This window comes from Stigmatopora argus, chromosome 13 (assembly GCF_051989625.1).
Source record: "Stigmatopora argus isolate UIUO_Sarg chromosome 13, RoL_Sarg_1.0, whole genome shotgun sequence".
Taxonomy (NCBI): Eukaryota; Metazoa; Chordata; class Actinopteri; order Syngnathiformes; family Syngnathidae; genus Stigmatopora; species Stigmatopora argus.
The window spans coordinates 13,150,953-13,170,030 of record NC_135399.1 but is presented as its reverse complement, the minus strand read 5'-3'; the positions used below and the strand labels follow the sequence as shown (position 1 = coordinate 13,170,030).

Below are 19,078 nucleotides of genomic sequence, written 5' to 3'. Positions count from 1 at the left end.
TAAGGATGTTTTATTAAATAACTTGTTTGATAAAATTATGTCCAAAATTGAGCTTGTTTGAAAGCATTGATAAGCAGAAAAATCTTGGGAGAATTTGAACTCATGCAAATTTTATTACTGACACTGGTCAACAACGTCTTTGTTTAGTCCTGATAAACATGAGATGAGCCTCACATGACAAGACATTACGGACCAAAAATAGTGATAAGTGACAGAATCAACTTAAAAGGAAGCACATTTTTGGCTCAGCAAGCCGCAAATAACTTGTTATTTTTCTTTTTTCTTATAAAATAAGAATAGATCTAATCCCCTAGTGATCAAGCGCTGTCTGCCGATTGGCTCGTTGCGGTGCTCAGCAAAGGATAAAAGGAAGGGCCCAGTTTGACAAGTGGGGACATCTTCATCCTCCACATCCCGTCAACCAAGTAAGGAGGCGGAGAAGATGGAGAAACCAAGCCGGGGTTGAAGTGAGAAAAGAACAAACTATGACTAACGCAACTGCATTAACCTTCTTTAACTTAACAGGATTGAGTGACATGACCCAGAAGCTCCGAGCGTTCCTGTTCGCCGTCACCTTGTTGTGTTACGGGGCCATCTTACTGGTCAACGGTGTTCTTATCGTTACCATCATATGGGATAAAAAACTCCACGAACCCATGCACTTGTTTTTGTGTAGCCTGTGCTTTAATGGCCTGTACGGAACGGTGGCGTTTTTCCCCAAATTCCTTTACGATCTGATGTCCAGGAGTCACGTTATTTCTTATTTTGGCTGTCTGTTGCAGGTGTTTGTCATCTATTCTTACGCCTCGTCGGAAATCGCCATTTTAGCGGTGATGGCTTACGATCGCTACGTGGCCATATGCCGACCGCTGGAGTATCACAGCGTCATGACCAAATGTCGGGTAATGTTGTTGATGGCCTTCTCCAGATTCTTGCCTATGCTCTGCATGGGAATCGTGGTCATCATGAGCTCCAAACTACAACTGTGCGACTTCTTTATCGAAAAGCTCTACTGTGATAACTGGTCTCTACTTCAACTGTCCTGCAATCAAATTACAATTAACAGCATCGTGGGATTCAGTGTTACTTTATTTTACTTTGGACACGACCTTTTCATCATGTACTCCTACGTGTACCTGGTTAAAATAGCGTTTAGGTCCAAAGAGGGGAAAAGGAAGTTCACGCAGACGTGCGTGCCGCATCTGCTGTGTTTGCTCAACATCACGGTGGCTTTGCTCTTCGACCTCATGTACGCTCGCTACGGCACCAGCGTCATGCCCAGGCCTCTGAGGAATTTCATGGCCGTCCAGATTCTCGCCATTCCGCCGTTACTTAACCCCATTATCTATGGCTATAAACTCTCCAGGGTCCGCAACAATATAATAAGATATTTTAAAAGGAAAAAATCCTTTAAACGATAAGGATGTCTATTTGTGTGGCGCACTTTTTAAATGCTGTTTTCTTCTTCAAATTAGACAGAAAAAAGACAAACCTTTTGTTTGCTTTTAAGTCTCTTTTGACCCTTTTTCATTTGCATGTACAAATGTATCATATATCAAAAGGAGATAACCCATTAATTTGCTGTTCCTTTCTCATTTGGAAAATAAAAATGTCAAGAATTAATTGCTTTTGGTGTTCACTGTCTCTAGATGGTTGGCACGGCGACAGCGTGGTTAGCACATCCGCGTCACAGTTGTGAGATCAAGAGTTCAATCACGGCCTCAGGCCTTCCTGTGTAGAGTTTACTACATATATTATCCCAAGCCTGTGTGGGATGCGACATAAATAATATACAGTCTATCAATGGGCTTCTAAAGATAGCTGCAGTTTACTTTACTCACGTTTACACATTATACTCACTTTAAAATATTGAAATATCATGCAGTTAAAAGAACATTTCAAGGAGTAGAGAATGGAACAATTGAAAGCTTGTTTTCTTAAAAGTCGACAATTAACAATGAGTGAGTGGATTTTACATTCAAATCCTTATCTGCTCTAGCGCCCCCGAAAACTGCCTGTGCCTCACTCACAGCTGCATTTACAACAATATTGTACATTTCTCAAATGAAGACTACATAAAATAATGGATTTCTGCTATAAAATATCTCAAGCCAAAGTCAAAATGTGTCAACTTTTATACCACTGAAAAAAGAGAGGGAAACGTATTTTGGGAAAATATTGAAGTAAAATATTTGGGAATATTATTTATTTATTTATTTTTGTGAAAATATTTAAGTAAAATATTTTTGGCAATATTATTTTTTTATTTATTTTGGATATGTGGATTTTAAATGAATATCTCACAGCCCAATGTCGGAATCGACCCCAAAATATATATGTATTGTTGCAAATAGTATAGGTACTTCGAAAAAACAACCCCCCAAAAATCTACAGAGGTGTACAGAAGTCAAGTATTCATGCTTTATCACTTCCTGCTACCCCACTGAAGCCCCTAGAGTGCAAACGGGGTGGCATTAAAAGATGCGTGCACTCATGATGAGTGGCCGAATGTGTGCAGACAAACAGCATGATGACACAACTTTGTAAGTATGCATATTTGACATTTAGTGTGTTGGGATTGCATGCATGAATTTCATTTTGTTCTTTTACTTTTTAATAACACCTCTTCTTGAGATGTGTTTTATTGTCAAGTGCATGGAAAAGACAACATGTTAAAAGCATTTAACAGCTAGATAGATTTTTGATCAGATTGAAATAAAAGATGCAAAATGTACAGTATTCCAGAAGTACTATGCATAAAAGTGGTCTTACCTTGGGGTCAAAGAAGGTTTTGTGCAAGACTCACCTGATTTTGATGTGAGAAGAAAATGTTCCGTGATGGTACCTTTATGGGCACTGATGACATGCGACCAGTCAATTGTTTAATCTTTTGCCCCAAATAACCTTGGTTAGGCTCCTGTTCACATAAGACCCTGAACAGGAGAAGTGGATGGATGATTACACTGGTTTCAGGTTTGAACAGTTTGAGAAAGTGATGATGAACAATGGAAAATTGTAAATGAAGAACAATTTCTGCCTGCAGACGTCCCATACATTTGAAATGAGAGGGTTAACAGCAAATGAATGAATACTTACGTAATCCTCTTTGTTTCAGGTGGAACAGAAGGCCTTAACTATCTGCTTCCAATAATAATAATTAATGAATATTAACTCCCAATTCTAATGGATTGGATTTCCGCGAATGACAATCTAGGCTACATGATTAGACGTCTATCAGCGTCAATGGTAGTTAAAGCGTTATCATAAAATGTGCATATATGTAAACTCCAGACTCCAGAAAAAATAAGGGAAGGGATGAGATGACTTTTTAATATTGATTAATATTGACATAGCAAACACGGAATATAGCCAGCCACATGGCATTAATGCCGATATTGACGCTCAGCATATCAAACTGACAAAAATATATTTTAGAAACAAATAATAATCATCATCATCATCATCATCATCATCATCATCATCATCATCTATCATAAGCATCATCATAATAACAGAAATATTCTCGGATTTGCAGAAAAATAAACTTGTCAACTTACTTTTGGCTTTCCAGATTCAGGGCAGGTGAATAATGCAATTTTTAATGCAACAGGTGTGATTTGTGGAATATATGTTCTTTCGGAGGTAAGAAGAGAATTAAACTAATGATGAATTAGTATCACTAATCTACATGTATTACATTAACATCCACGTTTTATGTTTTGAGAATTGGCGTTATGTTGTTAATCTCTTTTCAGGTGTGAAGTTTGGTCCGTGTCACAATACCATTGCAATACTACAGGAAACGCGCTGTGGGAGAACTTCAAAACAAAAATTACAAATAAATTATTGAACATGAATGCCCTGTTTTATGTGTGAGAACTTGTCTTAGAGGTTTTTTCAAATAGATTTCAAACTTACTCTGTGCAATGGCTAAACCTGAGACGTTAAAATGTATGAAAAACTTGTCCATGTATAAATTGGTTATCTTTTATTTTGGTGTTCAGACGCTATTCGTTGATATAGTGCATGTTAAACTGTTCTTTTCAAACTGGGGTATCCTAAACAGGAGCAAATGACAAGCACATTAATTTTTAACCTATGAACTATATGTGATGTAAAGTTTTCAAGCAATATTTAATTTTATTTGTTTTCTTTCTTTTTTTCTGATACGTATATTGATATCAGACATCGGTCTCAAATCTGTGGGAAATAATAGTTTGCGCTCCCCATGTGACCTGCAATTGTGTCACCTGCACGCATTGTGTAATGGGTAATACAAATAATTATAATTGGACAATATGAATAATAATAATATTAATAAAAAATATTAATATTGGAATTAGGTTGAATTAATTGAAGGATTATTTTTTAGGGTTCCATATGTCAACTTCACTCTTTCACTTACAACCTCTAAACATAGTAGGTTTATTTTTTTGTTTATTTATTTATTTATTTTTTTGGGGGGGGGGATTTATAATAGTTTTCCAAAGCATTTTTAAAACCAGGAATAAGGTACTTTACACAACAATGCATTTTTTTAATGGGGTGCTGTCTGAAGGCATTAAAGGCCACAAATAATTTATTCCATTTTCTCTTTTCATAGATGCCACAACACCTTGCTATGGCCCATGAACACGTCCCCAAGAATGTCCAACTCAACCCCCTACTTTAACCTCACCATGTTCATCAACATCGGCCCGTACCGCTACCCTGCACTGGCCACGTGCCTCCTCATCTACTTCTTCATCGTGTCCGCCAACTGCGCTGTTGTGCTGACCATCTGCCGTGAAAAGACCCTTCAAAAACCCATGTACATATTTGTGGCTAGCTTGTCCTTGAACGCCCTGTACGGCTCTGCGGGCTTCTTCCCGCGCTTCCTATTGGACCTGGCGTCTGACGATCACCTCATTTCACGTGCCGCCTGTTTCGCGCAGATTTACTTGGTCTACACGTACGCGGGCAACGAGATGACCACGCTGGGCGTCATGGCCTACGACCGCTACCTAGCCGTGTGCCACCCGCTTCACTACCAAACACGGATGACGGTGAAAAAGGCCTTGACCCTTGTCGCCCTGGCGTGGGTTATACCCGTCTTTGTTCTCACCATCGCCATCTACCTTTCCGCCACGTTGCCCTTGTGCGGCAACGAGATCCAGAAGGTTTTCTGCGCCAATTGGAACGTGGTTAAACTGTCATGTGTGCCCACGGTGGTCAACAATATCGTGGGCATGTTCCTGACCATCGCCAACATTTTTCTTCCGTTGTTTTTCGTCCTTTACACGTACAACCGCATCATAAGCATCACCTGGGGACGCTCGGCTAAATTCAAAGGCAGGGTATTTCAGAGCTGTCTGCCTCACATTGTGTCATTTATCATTTATTCTATCGCCATTTTTGGTGATATCTCCCTGAGCAGGTACAACGTGGAGGAGAACCCGTTTGTGGCTATTATCCTATCTCTGGAGTTTGTCGTGATTCCACCACTTCTCAACCCCCTCTTGTATGGTTTGAAGCTATCGGATATACGCAGAAACATCTTTAAGATGCTCTGATTTGAAATTGATTGGATTTAAGGCACAGTCAATGTTTGCCAAGGAGTTACTGTGGCAGTTTTAAAGAGTGAAATTAAATATTAAGACTAATCTAAACCTGTTTTTGATAGTAGTTTACTAGCAACCTGCTGATTGCTGAGAAATGAGTTGAGTTTCCTATCATATTTTACTTTGAATTTCTGTTTGAAAGTCAAAGTAAAAATGTACTCACACACCTAACAATGCTAGAACACTCTGGAGACATGCAAAATTTATTGCATTGCCTTATCAAAGATTTTCAAATATTATTTACATATTGTTAAGTATTGTTAAACTACTTTTTACGCTATTTTAATAAACAGCAGGGTAAGCCAGGCTAAATTACACAAACTAGACATGAAAAAACATTTTTGTGAATGGAAATAAAAGCTATAGCAAAAAAATCTGAAACTAATTAGGTTTACAACGCTAAATAGATTAGTCTTTTATACTAACTAGTCCCTTTGTTTTCATATTTTAACCCCAGAACCAATATTTATATTCAAATCAAAGTAAAAAATATCAAAAAAATAATCAGTTTGAACCTTTTCCTCCATTCTGCACATGAAAAATAACCCCACATGAAAATTTAAAACTATAAAAAATTCATATAAATTAATTTAAAATAAAAAAGTATTTTCACAGGTCTAAAAAAAAAGTACAAAGCTTTGCCTTGTGATTTATGCCTTTTAATAACAGGTGGGGAGGTGTTGAGAGACCCAAATACCAAAACATAAAAACAGCCTGTGAAACAAGAAAAAAAAACTCAGGTGACGCATGAGGATGGACGTGATCATCGGGATTTCTCCAAAAATAAAAACTTTGTCATGTTAGATTTTAAAGAAAACAATTCACGTTTTTTTTTTCCCTAGCTGAATAAAAAGAACCAGTATCTGATGTCAACCTGTGTTATTCCTCTTGTAATAAAGCTTTTAAGAAAGGACAAGCAGTCATCTTCTATACTCATTATTTTCCTTTTTCTTGTAACAAAGGGGCTCGGTCAGCTTGTTATACAACAAAAATAAACTAAAAGCAGCAATATCTAGTTTAAGGCTTGTATGAAATCTGTCTGGGTGGAGATAACTCTGTCAAAAAAGAAAGAAAAGTTAATAATGATGAGCATGACCGCTACTATAAAAGGCGGCACGGGAGGGATGGAGGAAAATGAGTTAAGTGTGGTTACTATACTTAATTTATTTTCCTGGTTTGGTTGGGATTCTGCAGTATTTTCTGTTGCACATGACAATGTTAGCAGAACGTGAATTTGTTCAGTGACGTCATTTTCGACATGGTCGCGAGCAGTTGAGGTGAGGGAGGACGCAGCCCCCTTGCCTGAGCAAACATGATTTAAGGCAAAGGTTCATTTATTACCATTACAGTCTATAAGTGGCCAACCCAATATGTCGACAGCTGCACAGTGGCAGCTGGTGACCTTTAGAGTGGAATCTAGTAGCACGACATCCCCCTACTTCACCCGGTCTTGGCTGCCATATAAGACAAATTGTAGTTTTTGAGGGGTAAATTCAAACTCATATTTGTGGATAATGGAGAGGCTAGGAAATGGAAGTTTTGGGTACAAAAAAATGGCAGGACCGCTGTAAAAGTGCTATGCAAATAAATTTGTTTTGGACTCAAAATACTTTAAAATTGTATTTCCCCCCAAATTAATGAAAATGTCAACATTTTTAGCTCGTTAATGGGAGAAAAAAATGTATCACAGATGCTAGTTGTGTTGTTGTTTTTGTTTTAAACAAGCTGGCACGCTATTGTTAAGGCAAAGTAATGTGGTCGTTTTATAAACGTGTATATCCTCTTTGTTTGAGCTTTAATTGAAACTGAGTGTCAATAAAGATCTTAAAAACTCTTGCTGTTATATTACATGAACAAATTCCAAAATATAAATTTGCTATCAACTCATTGGTTACATTGACGAGGATCGATGAAAATTAATGGGACAAAATTTCTTCTGCTCGAGCGGCTTTAATGTAATTTCATAAATTAGCTGCCATTGATTACGATAGACGTCACACCCGTTTTGATTTTCATTCACTGCCACCCCTCCTAGTCTAAATGCATTGGACGTCTATATCTGCCAATGTCAGTGAAAGAATTTTGTCGCTCATTTGCAGGAAATCAAAACTGTTTCCCACAAATAAAAAAGGTTTCGTTTTATGGTAGCTCACACATGCACAGCCCTTATTAAATGCACCCCACCTAATAGGACCCTAATGGGGCGTTAACATGATTACAGGAGTCAATAAAATGGGAATGAGTGTCAGAAAAGTCCAAAACTAACTGCCAATGCCACAGTACTAAACTATCATAACAGGGTTCCCCCAGTGATTTATAAGCCTGTCGGTCCGCCACCCTAAATTGATGCTCCAAAAGTATATAAGTATATATATAAAAAAAGTAGATTTCAACTGCATTTTAACCACGCCTAGTGAAACGGTTGAAACAACAATGACAATATCTTATGGTCGATATGTGAAGAAATCTGCCCCATTGTATTAAATAGTATTAAACTTTAGTTTGTTATAACTGTATTTCAAGACAATCTTTTAGCATGACAATAAATGGCTTTTAATTTCAGAATTTCTCCTAACTTATGTGTTTTATGGTGTTGTTTTTAACGAGAAAAACTGCCATTGGGATTCTCTACCTGCAGGCTTGAGTTTTCTAGGGAAAATCCTGCATACAGTGAATATTTGGCTAAGAAAAAATGACTTGTCGACCTTTGAAATTAGAGCTAACAAAATGAGTGGTGGTAAGAAACCAAGTGTGCCATCATGTGCCCAGTATTCCTCAATCTAGTTTATTGTAGTAAACTAAGTGCTCACCTCCTTGTTAAAGTAGTTCAAACATCTTTTCAGCTTCCATTTTTCTTTACGTATATGCTTGGTTCTTATGGCTGAAGGTGAATGCTCCTGTTTCCATGGTTTATAGAAGTGTGGATTTGGAGGGGCTGGTGTGTGAAAGGTGTGCATGGAGGGCCCTGTTCTGACCGGTACTACGCTGTCGCTCCCTAATTGTGTGACGACAGGCAGGAAGAGGGATCGGATCGGCGGGGGCGTAGTGCAAAGCAGGACGAGGGCTAAGTCTGATGTCTTCCAAGTGACCGCAGGTAGGTTAGGGGGTGAGAGGTTTTAGATCGCCGGGATTAATGGGTCTTGGCTGTGGAAAGTGGGTCACTAGTTGGCTTAAGATACAGTAGAGCAACCCCCTCCCCGCCCATCATGTCTTGTGGATCTCCAGTGCTCTTTACTCAGGGGTATTTCTTTCTACATGTCTGCTCTCTGTTGTGATTTCGAAGCCGGCCGGGTCTCCTCTCCGACCTGGCGACCGGTTGGACGGAAGGAGGAGCGTGGAGTCGGTCCGCTATTAGTTTTGTTTCTTGGTCTCCTGGTCGCCGTAACTGGAGCCCGTCTTCTTGACTTCAGTGACGCCGATAAGGCGGCGGATCGCAATTGAGGCTGGAGTAAAAGAACAAATGGAAAAGGTCAAGGGGAACAAAAACACAGGGGGTTTCTAACACAAAGACAATGTTTGTTTATACTTTTTTGAATATATAATTTTATCACCTTTTAATTATTCTAATATTTCTATTAATTTATTTAAACTTTTGATATTTAATTACAGTTAAAAAAAGGATTTCAAAAATTTGAAATACACAGAACACAATGTAAAACGACACAAACAAGTTCGGTTTATAGCATGACCATACCTATGATGAGGAAGATGATAAAGCCGATGATAAGAAGCGGAGAGCCGCTAACTGCCACTCCACACGCAAAGTTGATAAGAGGCGAAAGTAACAGCGTGGCCCAAAACAGAAAGTTGAGCAGTGTCCACGGACGACGAGGAGGGGTTATTGTGGGTCCCGGGAACTTGCCTTCCCTGCTGTATTGCTCTTGTAAAGCATCCTATAAAGAGAAAGCTTTGCTCAATTACATGGAAGTGAATGAGGAAGTATTGAAACAGCAATGACTTTGCTCGCTACATGTGTAGAAAAGGAAATTGGACCTTCTCTTGGTAGAGTTTGTGAAGCCAGTTCGCACACTCGGCCTCATCGGCTGGAATTTCCTCCACTGGAAAGCGTCTGCAAGTTAATCATGAAACGAATACATCAGTTAGAAGCCTGACCTTAGAAAGCATATATCATCTTTTTTGAACCTCTTAATAATAAATATTATTTTATTTTTGTTTAGTTTTTAAATTTCATTATTTAAGTATGATTATAATAATTTTAACAAGCTCAAGAGTTTTAAAAATGTATTTATTTGAATATTTAAGATAAAAATAAAGAAATAAAAACAGCTACTGGTCTATTTTTTGGGAGAGAAAAAACAAAATGACAAAAATGTCAATATTCTTTGTATCTTTATGTATTTATGATTGGAAATATAATGTAAATATTAGAGTAATGTAACAGCAAAAAATGAGATTGTATTCTAGCTGATCAGTTGAAAAATAAAAAATATAGATCTGTGACAGTACTCTTGAAGTAATGCCAATGTGTGAGGCGGTATAATTTTCTACCACTAGAGGACTCCCTTAACTAAACAAGAAGACCTATAAACTTGTCGGTGTTTATGTTTGATAGCCAATATCACATGAGAAACAATAGCCAAGAGATTCGGGTTCAGTTAAGTTCATCACCCATATCAGTGTCATGTTCTCACCTTACGCTCATGTCAGCTTTATACTTCTTTCCATTGACGATTCCCAGGAGAGTCGGTGTCTGCTTGTCTTTGAAGTTGAGTGTCACGTCATAAACGGCGGTTACTGAAGGGGAAAGGAGGGGGGCCTTCAAATATTATATTTAACATATCGCATGTGTTTATTACTATGATCTACCTGTGCCCTGGAGACACTTTAACGTGGTGGTGAATCCCTTTGTGCGTGGAAGGAGGTGATATTTGAGCTTGGGCAGGCCTTTACTCTCTGCGACTTGCATGCTTATCTGATGCTTCTTTTCTGTAAAACGCGTGCCTTCACAGTAGAGTAGGAACTGGGAAAAGAGAAGAGTGCACATTTGCCATGTTAGTCCCAGAGTTGCAATTTACAGGGATGCAAAAGATCAAATTAGAGTGGATAGAGAGTTTGGCATCCTGTGGTGACTTGGTAAATACAGCTGGAGGAGTCAGTGTTTTTTGTACAACAGAGCCAAGGGGGGAAAAATTGAGAACAAAATTGGGCCAAAAGGGAATAATTTTGTGATTGAGGACATTCACTTTGAAAACCAATGTATTTGACATTTTATTTTAATCAAGAGTAACAAAATATAGATAATAAATGATAAATTAAGTAGACTCAAATTTAAGTATGAATAACTCTCTGGAGTAATTGGAATTTTACTCACCCACATATGTTCAGGATAGTCCTTAAGCCTGTTAAGTCCACTGAAAACAGTTTTGCGATCCTCCTCCCATTTTCTCTTACAAAAAACTATTTCCAAGAAGTACCAGGTCCAGCCAATTAGAGGAACTTTCAACAGCTCATGTTTGGCGAGAACTTTTGAACTCTGAAAAGGGGCACATGTCAGTCAACAGTAGATGTAAGAATTTTGGGGGGAAAGAAATGAAGTCATAATTTTGATTCAGCTGACCCCGAGAATGCCGTATCTTTCACACATGGTCCAGCCACACAGAAAGTCGATTTCATAGTTGTGGTTGAGAATGACGATGACGTGTTCTTTGCCAAATTTGTCCACCGTAGCCTGGTCTGTATACAAGGTGCACTCTGTGCCGGACCACCACTCCAGGAGCATCACTAGCTCTGTTTAGAAATAACAATGTACTATTGTTTACAATGTCAGATCCAGTGTGTTAGTGTTGCAAGCAACTATTTGTGGTGTAATAAAACAATTAATAAAATAAAATAAAAATAAAAACCTGAACTTAACCTCTACAACTTGGCGTTGCCATATGTGGCCATCACATTTTGGATTGTGCAGGACACAATATTAACATTTGGTATACAAATATCACCTCCATGACCCAAATTATGATGTGCACATACGATTGTCAGGGTATCACCAGCGATTTCTAAGCCTGACGGGCCACAAGCAGTCATTGGCTGTCATCCTCTCTCGGACTTTGAACATTTACTGATGTCAAGGGCAGTCACTGAGTTAATTGAGGCCCTATAAAGGGTTTGCCAAAATAACATAATAATAAACAATTAGCAGTCATTATTTTAGTCAACCCGTTCCCTAACTCCTTTGATTTTTGAGTATGTATAATTTGCCATCTAAATTGAACCCAATGTTCTAGACTGCATCGGTTTACCACAGACAACAAAAATATATTCCACTTACGACTCCATAGTGAATACGCGAGTCGGCAGTTGATCCTGCGATAGAGCTGCTTGTTGAATGGCCAAATGATGCACGTGCACAGTTGGATGAAGTTTATGATGAGGCCGCTGACCACAAATACAAAGCCCATCAACAATTGAAGGATGAACAGACTCTTGAGGTAGGCCAGCAGAGCCATGCTTGAGCAGCCCAGGGAGCTAAAATAAGCTCCTCTTTACACACGATGACCAACCTGATGGACAAAACACACATGAATTAAAAACCACAGTAAGAAAACAAGCACTATAATTAGCATCAGTGTGGCTTTCTCACCAATGTGGTATCCTCCTACAAGCCTCGTTTGCACGGTCCTTCAGACAATACTACAGTCCTGAAACGAAAAATTCAATTCACGATAAATAGGGTTTCAAATTTAAAAATGCAAATGACCCCTGAAATTGAACACCTCTAAAGTCTCACTCATCCATCATTTAAAAGACTATGCTATCAATGATGCTGACAAAACAAAAATAGTTTCTAATGGCCGGCCAAGGATATTTCCTCCTCCCTCCAGTCAAGCTTATGCCCTGCTCTCCATTCTTCCCAGACACTAATTTTGACATAAATCTTGCTGACAATGGCCAAGATTACCTACTACATTCAGAACTGCTTAAATGAGACATGCCAAGGACCTCAAGACATCCTACAGTAGTTTTAGGTTGACAGTGACAAATGTTACCCTGCAGTTGTTGGTTGGACAGCCCTTCTAACACCAAAAGCAGAGGGTAGTGGTACTAAAATGCCTTATACAACAGAAAGACAATAATAACATCCCCCAATAAGTAAATGGATATGGATTAATCTATAGGCTTTGTGCTCAAAACATGACTGAGAACTTTGGGAGTCAAAAAACAGTCTAAAACCTTCAAAATGTCATGCACATCCCAGTAGAACCCATCCTATTAAATAAATTGGAAAAAAATGTTCAAGTCAATGTATCATTGGACAATAAAGGCGCCCTGGCAACCTGTGATGCACATCAAGCGTGATGTCGCTGCAAAAAAAAATCATTATCAGACATGTATATACAAGGGTGTTGTCTGTCCTCTTAAATGAAGGCAAATACAAACTAAAAGGGCATACTACTGCATTGCTCGTCGAACACTGGTGTACAGTAAATGAAGTGACCATTTTTATCTTTGTTAAAGCAATAGTCAAGGTGCTTTGTCTTCAAATTTGAGGGAAAAAAATGAAAATAAATGCCATATAGCACCCATTGTTAAAAGGCAAATGATGATTAAATAGACATTAAATGAAAATATTTCATTCCTTAAAAAAACATGCACAAGCAACCCCAGAAATTCAACCTTTCCATTCTTTGCTATATATTAGGTCTCTATTTGAAATATTTTATTTCAACAGTAGAAACACATCAAATGTTTTCCTAGAGCCATTTTACTTGGTTTCCCAGAAATAACGTGGCATCTCATCTCCAAATTCTGACTGCAGAGGGCATGAAAATAGTCACAAAGAATTGCTGATTCAGTTTTAAGTGTCGCCATAACAAATCCATCTGCCTGATGGCCGTCTGAATTTCAGAAGGTCTCCTTTTACCCGTGCACATTGTGATTTGATCAAATCTGGATATCCGAGTGCATTGGGCCACACTTGCCGCAGAATAGCTCTGACAAAAAGATTGGGACACATCAGCTGGAATTCAATCACCGATCCCTCATCATTTTACAACATCAAACATGCATTGTACATACTGAACATATTTTTTCTTGTAATTAGATATGTTTAGGTAGATGGCTAATTGGCTTGGGTAGACTGCCTTAATCAAACAGATATCCATTACCCAAATCTGGCCAAAGGCCAAGTGTGCCTTCATGAGCTTCTATCCCCTCATCAAAAGTGAAACTAACAGAACAGACTTAGCTACATATCTATTCACAATTCATATCAATACATATCTATTCACAATGACCAAAAGAACAGTAGACAACATAAAGATCTGAATGAAATATGTCCCCCTTAACATTATTTCTTAGACGGAATACTCAAATCAATAAGAAAAATCCCCATTTTACACTAAAATAAAAATATGCTAAACAGTTTAAGAAAATAAAGCATGACAATACCTCAGCTCAGTCTCTGTGACCAAAGGACAAGGAACACATCCAAGTGTCAGAATGATAAAATACTCCTATTTGACTGTCTGTGTCATAAATCAGTTAAAAACATCCATAGTGGGCTCCTATCTTGCATAAGCATAATGACCTTTGTGCAGAATGGGAGTAGGCAAGTCACTCTATCACTAAGTCACTGGTGATGCCTGTAAAGTAAATGTTAAGGTTTGGAAATATGAGCCTAGTGTGCCTTTATTTATTTTTTTAAAGTAGGTTTGTAAGTGCAGCGGGTTTCAATTTTAAACAGCGTATCGGCTAACGTATTGCACAACTTCAATACCTCATGGACACCACCAAATAATGATAAATGCTGGAGTTTTTGTTGCATAACAACTATTGGTAGCTACATTGATTTTAGCTGATATTAATTACACTGCTAGACATTTCACAATAATATTCACATGATCAATTTTGTAACTAGCGTTTAGTTTTGAGATTTCCACACATGCTAAGACCTTTGCACCCATTTCCTCTTGACACACTTCTCTACTTAGCTCACATTTTTGTACTTTGCACACACACTACAAATTTACACTAAAGGGCAAAGGTTTACAATGGCCAAATTGAGAAAAGTGCTGCTTATGATGACCTATGCGGACACTAAAGTGTTCTAAAAAGAGTGACATTGGATCCTAGGAATTTCACAGTACGATCAAGTTACAACATTTTCCTCCAGTTTACAGTACCACCATTATGTGATGAGATATAAAAGGTCATCCGTGACATAGCTTAACAAATTCACGGTTCTGCTATGTTTCGTGGAACTGACAATGTATGACATAGTTTGTGTCCTTTTGCACATGTTCATTATGTGCAGATTGTGTTTTGATTAAATGTTTGCATACGGGATAGAATAACAAAAACAACTACTACTCCAAGAGATCTTAAATCCTTTTCTTTTTAAAAAACTGGAATTGTGTTACGGTTTTATTGCCACGTCATTTTGTCCCAACTAAAACTTGAAAGAACGATTAGTAAACCAACTGGGTCAAAGCTGCTTAAGGCTAGACAGCTGTTTGCCCAATAGCAAACAATTAAACACTATTTGTTGAAGGTACTTGTTGATGTGAACAATACTTTGTCTACTTCCATCCTCTTTAAATTAGGAAACACTTCATTCAATCTATTAATGAATTTTAATTAAGTCAAACACTGATTCGTTCCAGTCCATGAATTTAACTTAACATTTCCCTTAATTGATTATAAATTCTAATAATTTTTAAAATAACCATTGTATTTAACAATAGCTTTACTGCCTCTCTTACTCACCAGTAGACATAGTAGGCCATTGCCATGAGCACCAGCGCCCCACAAATCCCAGTGAAGACCATCACAGCACTCTGGTTCAGCATTTTGGCGGATGGTGGTTCACCAAATAAGCGCCAAAATTAAAAAAAAAAAAATTAAAAATACCACCAGCCGCCCTTCAAAGGTTATCCTGCGCCATATTCTTTATAATCCCACCGAAGAAAAGAGATTATGATGACAGCAAGAAGACCTTCTGTTGGAGTAACCGCCTAATCAGCAAGTTTTTACTTGAGACCAAAGAAGCCTCGCCAATTTAAAAACAAGAAAACACGGAATTCCCGATAAAAGCAAGCAGAAAATCCAAACAAAAATAGAAAAGCCACTGTAGACTGTGAGGAGATTGAACTAATGGATGAAAGGTAGGAGGCCGTCCTGTTAGGACCGTCTGACTGTATTCTCATTCTCTAATCCAGCGGATTAGATTAGTGACGATTAGCAAGCGACAGGCATCCTGGATATGTCGCATTTCATTACCATTAACCAACAGTGTTCAGACGACCAGTTGCCTGGCAGAGTTTGTCTTTCCATCTTGTTATAGACCCTCTTTTCATGTTTTGCGGGAGCACCTACAGATGAAAGTGGTCCTCGTGTACATAAATTTGAGTTAAAATATTTCAGAACATTTCAGTTGTCATCATGATATGTGATCTGTCATCAAATTATCACCAATGAGTCCAGTTTTGTCAATATTTTACCATTTATTTTCCCCAAAACAAAAGGACGCCTGAATCAGCTCTGTAAAAAATAATGCATTTTCCGTAATATAGCAAATTTTGAATGCTTTAACAAAATAAACCATTAGCCAGCAACTAGTTTAACTGTCAATTGCCTCCAAAATTATCTTAATGTAAAAATCATGCATCAAACAAACTTTATGATATTTTATCAGCACATTAAATTTTAGTGTATTCAAATCCGGAAAGATATTTCCATATATGTTGTAACCTGCTTAACTTTACCACCATATAACTAACTAATCTTTTTGGACTTTGAAACAAAAAAGGCATAGTATCATGTTGTCAGGAACACTGACTTGGCAGTTCATATCAGAAAAAAGTGGGTATAAAATTGGTAATGAAGTAGAATTTCAAAGATTGCTGATGTGTTGTTGAGGGTTTACCTTATATTTGTTTAGGATTTGGCAACTGATCCCCTCATAAAAGTTGTTTGCTATTCAGGCAATGGTGCAAGACACCTCAAAATGTCAACAAAAACAAAACAAAAAACATTGAGACTGGATCACAGCTTAGTATCTATAGGTTTTAACAATTAAAGATCTGTCTCTTATTTGATAAACACTATAAAATTTGCTGTTGGTGTTATGATGACACTTTCATTGTGAAATACTTTATTAAGTAGGAATTTTTAAAAAGGTTCAAGCGAATTCTAAAGTGAACATGGCGACACCTTTAGGCAAGAATTGTTGACAACTTTGTTTTTTTGCATTAGGACAAATACTTTATATAAGTAACCAATTACAGGATTACATACATTTTTAAAAAAATCTAATAAAATACTAAATCTGTGGACGCTGGTTGACTTTCGACTTTGTAGAATAGAAACTACAATAGTAAAAACATACAGGGTCATATTTCTAATTTGAGTTGATTCATTTGACATTGCCTCCAAACAATATCAAATTCAGTAACGTGTGACGTCCCCAACATTGTAAATAACATCACTGCAGAATATCTATTTCACAATACTCGCACCAAGCCCTCAAAACAATCAAATGACGAATGAGAAATGTCAATTCATTGCATTTTATTTAGTGGCGCACCTTGACCACGCGTCACTTGTAATTGTTTTGGAATTCGATTGAGAAACGATGATGCTTTTTAACACCAACAGAGGCGCCGTTTTACCACATCGTTTGCTTAATACACTTTATTAAAATAAGTACTATTCTGTGTGTGAACTGGCATTGCTTAACGGAACCATCCGTACACCAATAGCTGATAGCTACTAGCATATCGTTCATATGGTGACCGTTAACTGTGACCTAAGCGCCGGGGACGTCACGTGTAAAACCCTGCGAACTCGCAAACAACACTTTAGATCGCTATTTTTTAATATAACAATTCAAATATTAACCCAACTCCATTGCATCTCCCAAACGAATTGCGGGTGCGAGCCCAGTAAATTAAAGTGCAGCTATTTCCTTCCAACTAAAAAGCCGTAGATGTTACTCCACGAGTTAGCACGTTCGAAGTTTATATTTTAAGAACACAAAATAAATAAAACACACATAGAAGGAATGTTTGAGGCTAGATCGCCGGCAGAAGCGTGTCGATTTCCTGCTAATGTTGAATGCTATGCTAATCAGTTAGCCATAGCTAGCTAGTTGTAAGACACATTCTTAGTGGGCTTACCTGCAAATGGATCGTTTAGGAGTGAAGCACGCTCCGTAGGTTCGGTAGTACTTTAGTTACCAGTTCGGGGCCTTGTAATTGGGAAAAACAGCCCCCTTTCACGGAGCCCCTCGGTCTCGCTGTCCTGGCTTAAGAGAGACCGCACACAGATGACTTGAGGTCATACGATTTTCAGGGGCACTATTGTTTGTTAAAAGCGACAGATTTCCTCAGAGACCCCCATTGAAGATGATTGCGAACAACCCTCGCTCACATTTAAAAAAATAAAAATGATAAGAAATACGAGAAATAACCTGCAACAACCTTGCCTCCGATAACTACTACAACTGACAACGTTACAAATGACAAACATGTAGTTATTGCTAAACTAATAAAGACCAACCCCATTCATTATTTTCATCACCGTATTGAGATATTTGCATTTTTGAATACAATTTCAAAGGTTGAAATAAAACTTTCTCATACTTTAAATGTTTCTGTTTGACGTATAGTTTGACCTCAAGGGGGGTAAAGTTAGTTAACTCATTAACTGCCATTGTCGAAACAGTGCTGCCACTTTGACTTTGCCATATTACCACTGACAACACTCAAAATAAGGAAAACCATAGACAAACGTTCTACTCTTCCAACTGCTTTAATATTATTTCATAATTCAATCATCATTTGCCATTGACGACAATAGACGTCCAATTCATTTCAACTGGCAGCCATCATTCTGCTTTAGGGCAAACTATAGTGCTCAGGGGATTATGTCGTCCACTCATGGGCAATTTCTGCCACCTAGTGGAAAAAAAGATTTACTTATCCTGCTTTTCATTAGAATTGAAATTCATTTTAGAAAATAAACCATCTGCCAAGGCTCACTTGATACTTCACAATAAAAGAATGTGTTTGTGGGAAATTGGGTGGGAGTCACTGCTTCAAACTTATTGGTCAAATTGGTATCCATCTTTAAAATATCATCATGATGACAATTAAATCAATAATGCATCAACATAAAATGTACTCAAGCATATTTAGCCAAGGCTCACACATATACTGTGTTGACTAGTAGGGATAATTGAGTACATGCCAGGTAGTAATACAGTGGATTAGTGCTAGTATAACCATACCTGTCCTTAATCACATCATATTAAGCACTTGATCTGACAAGAATATTGATTACTGTGGAATGATAGTCATTTAAAGATGAATATTAACCATCAACATAAAAGCAAATTGTGATCATGTTTGTTGAAACTGGCAGGTTGTATTAGAAATTGCCATGCACTCCTTAAATTATTTTTTGATTAAAATAGCTAGCATTTATTTGGCACGTTTCCACACATGCACTTGAGAAAC

The 19,078-nt window shown here is 37.8% G+C and overlaps 3 protein-coding genes across 5 annotated transcripts; 2 read left to right on the top strand and 1 right to left on the bottom strand.

Annotated features, from left to right (window-relative positions):
• Window positions 1–404: 404 nt before the first annotated feature.
• On the top strand, window positions 405–1,461 carry LOC144086869 (olfactory receptor-like protein COR2). Its single transcript, XM_077617028.1, has one exon. The coding sequence runs from the start codon at window positions 486–488 to the stop codon at window positions 1,419–1,421; it is 936 nt and encodes a 311-aa protein (XP_077473154.1). The 5' UTR covers window positions 405–485; the 3' UTR covers window positions 1,422–1,461.
• Window positions 1,462–2,458: 997 nt separating this feature from the next.
• LOC144086745 (olfactory receptor 10A3-like) lies at window positions 2,459–5,589 on the top strand. Of its 2 annotated transcripts, none has more exons than XM_077616819.1 (2): window positions 2,459–2,543; window positions 4,604–5,589. In XM_077616819.1, the coding sequence occupies exons 1-2, from the start codon at window positions 2,482–2,484 to the stop codon at window positions 5,550–5,552; spliced, it is 1,011 nt and encodes a 336-aa protein (XP_077472945.1). In that variant the 5' UTR covers window positions 2,459–2,481; the 3' UTR covers window positions 5,553–5,589. The 2 variants fall into 2 exon arrangements, with proteins under 2 accessions (XP_077472945.1, XP_077472946.1); XM_077616820.1 differs by lacking the exon at window positions 2,459–2,543 and adding an exon at window positions 4,388–4,419.
• A 654-nt stretch (window positions 5,590–6,243) lies between these two features.
• On the bottom strand, window positions 6,244–18,111 carry agpat3 (1-acylglycerol-3-phosphate O-acyltransferase 3). 2 transcript variants are annotated; one of them, XM_077616817.1, is made up of 10 exons: window positions 17,738–18,111; window positions 12,202–12,259; window positions 11,890–12,121; window positions 11,179–11,348; window positions 10,933–11,094; window positions 10,428–10,581; window positions 10,253–10,355; window positions 9,594–9,669; window positions 9,295–9,493; window positions 6,244–9,043 (listed from the first exon to the last, which is right to left on the bottom strand). In XM_077616817.1, exons 3-10 carry the CDS (start codon window positions 12,065–12,067, stop codon window positions 8,952–8,954), a joined length of 1,134 nt encoding a protein of 377 aa, XP_077472943.1. In that variant the 5' UTR covers window positions 12,068–12,121; window positions 12,202–12,259; window positions 17,738–18,111; the 3' UTR covers window positions 6,244–8,951. The 2 variants fall into 2 exon arrangements, with proteins under 2 accessions (XP_077472943.1, XP_077472944.1); XM_077616818.1 differs by lacking the exon at window positions 17,738–18,111 and adding an exon at window positions 15,327–15,746.
• Between the last annotated feature and the right edge of the window lie 967 nt (window positions 18,112–19,078).

What these genes read in the sequence shown, in the direction of transcription:
- LOC144086869 (XM_077617028.1), top strand. Translation starts at nt 486, where the DNA reads ATGACTAACGCAACTGCATTAACCTTCTTTAACTTAACAGGATTGAGT.
- LOC144086745 (XM_077616819.1), top strand. Translation starts at nt 2,482, where the DNA reads ATGCGTGCACTCATGATGAGTGGCCGAATGTGTGCAGACAAACAGCAT. An exon ending in CAGCATGATGACACAACTTT is followed by an intron (nt 2,544 to 4,603) that starts GTAAGTATGCAT and finishes CTCTTTTCATAG; the next exon opens with ATGCCACAACACCTTGCTAT.
- agpat3 (XM_077616817.1), bottom strand. Translation starts at nt 12,067, where the DNA reads ATGGCTCTGCTGGCCTACCTCAAGAGTCTGTTCATCCTTCAATTGTTG. An exon ending in ACTATCCTGAACATATGTGG is followed by an intron (nt 10,582 to 10,932) that starts GTGAGTAAAATT and finishes CTCTTTTCCCAG; the next exon opens with TTCCTACTCTACTGTGAAGG. An exon ending in AAAGTGTCTCCAGGGCACAG is followed by an intron (nt 10,356 to 10,427) that starts GTAGATCATAGT and finishes TTTCCCCTTCAG; the next exon opens with TAACCGCCGTTTATGACGTG.